At 30.4% G+C, this 5,450-nt stretch overlaps 2 protein-coding genes across 2 annotated transcripts; both read left to right on the forward strand.

Moving 5' to 3' along the window:
* The first annotated feature begins 1,238 nt into the window (after positions 1-1,238).
* On the forward strand, positions 1,239-2,345 carry LOC143919306 (uncharacterized). Its single transcript, XM_077441558.1, has 4 exons — positions 1,239-1,306; positions 1,420-1,619; positions 1,732-1,904; positions 2,017-2,345. The coding sequence occupies exons 2-4, from the start codon at positions 1,426-1,428 to the stop codon at positions 2,181-2,183; spliced, it is 534 nt and encodes a 177-aa protein (XP_077297684.1). The 5' UTR covers positions 1,239-1,306; positions 1,420-1,425; the 3' UTR covers positions 2,184-2,345.
* Positions 2,346-2,646: 301 nt separating this feature from the next.
* Positions 2,647-4,664, forward strand: LOC143919305 (uncharacterized). The gene is made up of 4 exons (XM_077441557.1): positions 2,647-2,705; positions 2,814-3,010; positions 3,236-3,399; positions 3,480-4,664. The coding sequence occupies exons 2-4, from the start codon at positions 2,817-2,819 to the stop codon at positions 3,659-3,661; spliced, it is 540 nt and encodes a 179-aa protein (XP_077297683.1). The 5' UTR covers positions 2,647-2,705; positions 2,814-2,816; the 3' UTR covers positions 3,662-4,664.
* Positions 4,665-5,450: the final 786 nt, after the last annotated feature.

Below are 5,450 nucleotides of genomic sequence, written 5' to 3' on the forward strand. Positions count from 1 at the left end.
AAAACAGGTTCAATGATCGATCGTAAAACACACGATTCCCGACAAGTGATGTCATCAAAATGCCGAAACGTGAAAGTCATTTACTCAAGAACTTTCTAAGAAATGTAACATTTTTAATATTAAATAAAATAAAACTTGGTTAGTTAACCAAGTAGTTTAAAATCTAAATAATTATTTCTTTGGAACATAGCAGTACGTACATATGTATGTTCGGATACTAATATTTAGAGTCGACAGATTCGGACTTTTATTAATTAATGATTAATGTGCGCGCGCAGAATACGGTAGGAAAATCCTGTTCATCTTGTTCCTGTTGTATCCTGCTCGCACAAATTTAGTGAGTTTGTACGTGAATATGTACGTGAGTATTTACGTGAGTATATACGTGAGTATGTACCGTTTACTATGCACCCTTTTTTATCATTCGACTTAAGATCTTTCGATTTTCGGTCTTTGCCTTCGGCACCCTGGGGCGAAGTCCCCGGAGTGCCGAAGGCATCGGGGGCACCGGAGGCGCCGGGGGCGAAGGTCCCGGGGAGCCGGAGGCATCGGAGACGCTGGGGGCGCCGAGGGCGAAGCCCCCGGTGTGTCGAACGCATCCGAACGCGTCGAACGCAGGCGAAGGCCCCGGTGCCGAAGGCATCGGGAGCGCTGGGGGCAAAGGCGTCGAGACGTCGGCGATGCACAAAACGTAATTCGTAATTCGTATTCACTTCGTAATTTGTCATTCGTGCATCAATATCTTTCCGAAACCAGTCGATTGAATATCTTTAACTTTAATTTTTATTCGAGTTTCAATTCCTTTTCGAAACCACCCGTTGAAATCAACGGGCCCAACACTAGTGTATATAATAATACGCAGCACGTGATTGGTTAAGAATTATTTAAAAACAAATTGTATCTTAAGTCGTTCGTGCTCTTTTAATTTTAAATATATATAATTTTATCTTAAAATGCATTTTTTTTTAATTATATTTTTGCACCACCCAAAGATCCGTGGGAAGTATATGTACTTCCCACTTTTATGTTTACCCATGTTTAAAACATATTTATTAATTTTTTTTTCCATATTTGCCTTAAATGTGTATTTTTTAGTAATCGAAATGAAATTTGTAAAAATCAACTAGAAATAATTCACCCGCGAAAGGGTTAATTCATATGCAGATAAGTAAATTATCATAATCAAAATGATTTTTATCTTCTTCTTTACCTATATAAGTCCGAATCCGTCGACTCTAGATATTAGTATCCGGACATATAGCAACCATTACTACTTGCTAACCTCTATCTAAGAATCATTCTTGTGGTAATTATATAAAATAGAAAAAATAAATGATTTAGTTTTGCTGTTCAATTATTATATTGATATTTCTATTTTTTTTTTCGTTTAACTGCAAACAAGTATTGTATTATTTTTAGGAGACCATGCGTGTGGTATTTTTGATTGTTGTCACGTTGGCTGTGGTGCTTGGAGGAAAGCTACCTTTGACTCTTCAACGAGCAATTGAAATTGAAAAAATGGCTCGAGTAAGTAACAGGTTCACTTTCAACTTACCTGCTCAGCTCAGAGTCGGATCTAAGATAGAAATTGAAGGAAAAACATCTAAAGATCTGAAAGAGTAAGTTTTTTGATACAGTTTAGATTGTTTTAATCATACCTGATTTTTTTAATTTCAACTCCTCGTTCAAAACTATTTACTAAATATATTGTCGTTCATTTTTGTAATTTAGAAGAATAAGTATGAATTTGGTTACCACTTTAAATGAGAATGGAGGCCTCAAACTTGTCCCTTATCACCATAGACTCGACTTGAGTAGTACTAACCAAACAGTTATCAGTTCTTTGATCAATGGTCATTGGGCTGACGATTATGTACGAGAATACTATGCACCAATTCAAAAAGGTTTGTAAAGATAAAATCAATTGATTTTACAAATCAAAAAGGTTTGTAAAAAATGACATCATAAAACATATTTGACTAAACATTTCATATTATCATTTATATACTTTTTCAGGTGACATATTTAAAGCAGAATTTGAAATAATCAGAAACGGCACGATATCTTATTTCTATAATAGATTCCCCAGAATATTCTATAGACACCAAAGTCCTTTCGAAGATATTAAATACATCGTGACTTATTATATTGAAGAGATATACTCGGTTAAACTTTATTTGTAATTAATTTTATTTGTATATTCCCTTAAATAAATGATATGAAATTTTATTTTTTGTAAAAAATGTCGTAATTGATAAATAAATTGTTAATTTCCATCAAGCTGAAATTTGTTATTTAAAATTTATTTATAATAAAAATCGAAATGATTATCCACTTTATAGGTCATCGAATTTGATTTTTATTTTAGAAAACTATTACAGATACTGTTAAAATCTTTTGCTTAAAGTATACTTAGCATATTTTTTGACGTTCATCCCAATAAGTTGAATTGTTGTAAAAAATATACTTTTTATTCGTTTCTAAGCAAGATATGATCCGATTGTCAAATCAAACTACAAAAAAACTAATTAGAATCAATATATTGTAATGATAAAAAAAATTCATAACAAACAGATCAATTCAACTGATTTGACTTTATCAGCTTTGATAACATTAAATCGTAATTTATACTCATAATTCAAAATCAGTTTTATGATATCAACTGCCAAGTAAACTACCTTTAAACCTCATCCGAGAAGAAATACGTACGTACTTCTAGAATTTGTTTAGAAATTGACACTTATGTGAATAGTAAACAAATATTTAAATTTAAGTTGATTTATAAATATTATATTTTTAATCATGTTCATTAGATAATGCGCGTTGAATTTTTGATTTTGGCTTCTTTGACGTTAGTTCTCGGAAGAGATTTGCCTTCAAAAATTCCTAGAGTAATTGAATTAGAAAGGATATCTCAATTAAGAGGTAGATATATTTACAACATACCAGAACCACTAAAAGATGGAAACAAAATCGAAATCGAAGGAAAATCATCAAGTCAGGCTAGCAAGTAAGCAAGATTCTATGTAACTACTTGAAAATTATTGATACTATTTTACATATTTGATAAAAATGTATCTCTAGTGGGATTTCTAGCTACGTTATACATAGCTAAAATCTTTATAAGAGACAAGTCTACCAAAAAATCTCTCCATTTATGGGAACCGTGAAAGTGTTAATTAATTCTTACATCATCAAAATGACGTATTCTAATGTGTAAAAAAAATAATTTCAGATTCTATTTAAATTTAGTGTCAACTTTATATTCAGATGGAAATGAGAACCTTATCCATCACCATCAAAGAGTTGATATCACCCTTCAGGAAACATTCATTAGTGCTCGGATTGATGAAAAATGGGTCGATAATATTATCGTCCATGCACCAACTGTAAAACCAGGTATGATTTAACCCCCTTTATCTAAGTAATAATTCGGTGAAGCAAATAAAATGCCAATGTACATATTTCGTCTATTTCAGGGGAAAATTTTAAAGTGACGTATGAAATAACTACAGATGGCACATTCACATTCTACAATAATAATACTGGAAAAATGTTCTATCCTCACCAAAGTCCATTTAAAGACATTAAATATATCACAATTAATGACGCAACTGAAATGGACGTTGAAAAAATTCACTCGATTAAATTTTATTTTTGAATATTGTCAGATATTCGTATATTTAATTTTTTGAAAATTCTCTAAATATATCTACATATGTACGTGTATAATATTATATACTGTTTTTACGTGATATTTTATACTATTATGAAATTCTTATTAAATGCAATGATGTAACATTTTTTATGCGTAATCTTAAGACTATGGAGTCAAAAAAAAATTGTTTACGGATAACATATGTACATGAAATGTACGTATTTGGTATTACATATTTCTTTGATCATTTCTCTTCGTGATACATAAAGCCAGCAGTTTAGCTTAATGGTAGCGTATATAATTAGCACCACTGAGACCGAAGGTTCGAGTCATCGTCAAACTGCTGGTTAGGTTTGGGGGTTTTGTGACTCCAAATCGATCGATTATCTATCAGAGTTTGCCAATTTTATCTGATCATTGCTGAAACGGCTCCTGAAAAATTGGTATTAGATCATTTCCTGTTGTCACAAAAATCTGTCTGTGTATAATTTGTATAAATTATGCACAGTAATCTGAAATCTATAGATATCTCTATAATTTCCTATTTATTATATGTATAAAAATTGTACTCAAAATCTAAAAACAATCCATAGATGTCTTAATGATTATTATTTCTGATTAATTTTTATATGATTAATTGTTATATGCTATATAATCTGATTGTACATATATGTATATTGTATTTCTGACCGTTAAACGCACACTCGTCGCATTGGAGTAATCTGTAATGACGAGTGTATATTGATTGTAACATTAAAATAAAAAAATAATATATGTATATGTATGTATGTATATTAGGGAACATCGAAAACAGCAAATTTAGGAATTTGGAAACACCTCTGTTTAGAAAAGATGTTCTGTAGTATGAAGGTTGTTTTAATTTAAGCTCAATGTTATAGTTTATTAATTTTTGGAATTTTATTTAGTGTCATTGTTATATACGTTATAATGCTGTTTGTTTCTGTTTTTTTTTTTTTTTAATAAAAAAAGTATTTTATCTCTAATCAAGTATTGTTTAATTATGTATTTTCCTATTTAGTCATATTTTAGTTTGTATTCTTTTCTTTTTCATTTGTTTGTCTATATGTACTAGATATATTATGTAATTTGTAAAAACCTATAATTGTCCTCAGATGTTATTTTGTTATATTTATTCTTTATTTTTATACATTTCTACATCTGTTGCCTGTTGATTTTTCAATAAATAAATAAATATCAGGGCTTTCCTCAATTTGACATGAGATGAAGACTAAAATATAAACACTGAATCAAATCTGCATACATTGGTGAGTCACTCTTCTTGAAAGAGAAAAAATGAAATATTAACAATGTATTTATGTTCATACGATGGATACGTCTATTGTTTATTGATTCACATATACTATGTAGATAGTAGATATGTGTATATCTTCAAATGATAAGAGTGATAAAATTCTTAATCTTGTTGTTTTTGTTTTTCAAACAAAATTTAAATATTTAATTGAAAAATCGTCGGAGTCAAGAACACCGCTTCGGAATTATATTTATTTATGAAGAAAAAGTGAAGAAAATGAGGTGGATCATTTGCATACATATTACGCCCGGTTGCGAAAAGTGTTAGTGTCAATCAAAAACAGATATCCTGTTTTATAAATCATTCAAATTTTCGTTTTTCCCCATTTACGGGCTTCGCCATCTGTGCGGACCATAAAGAATACAGTTCGAAGCATTATATCATCGTAAAAATCATAAAAAAGTTAGATGAAGCTTCGATTTCTGGCTTCCGCCTAAGGGAAAGGTTATACCTAAACGC

The sequence above is a fragment of the Arctopsyche grandis genome, chromosome 11, assembly GCF_051622035.1.
Source record: "Arctopsyche grandis isolate Sample6627 chromosome 11, ASM5162203v2, whole genome shotgun sequence".
Taxonomy (NCBI): domain Eukaryota; kingdom Metazoa; phylum Arthropoda; class Insecta; order Trichoptera; family Hydropsychidae; genus Arctopsyche; species Arctopsyche grandis.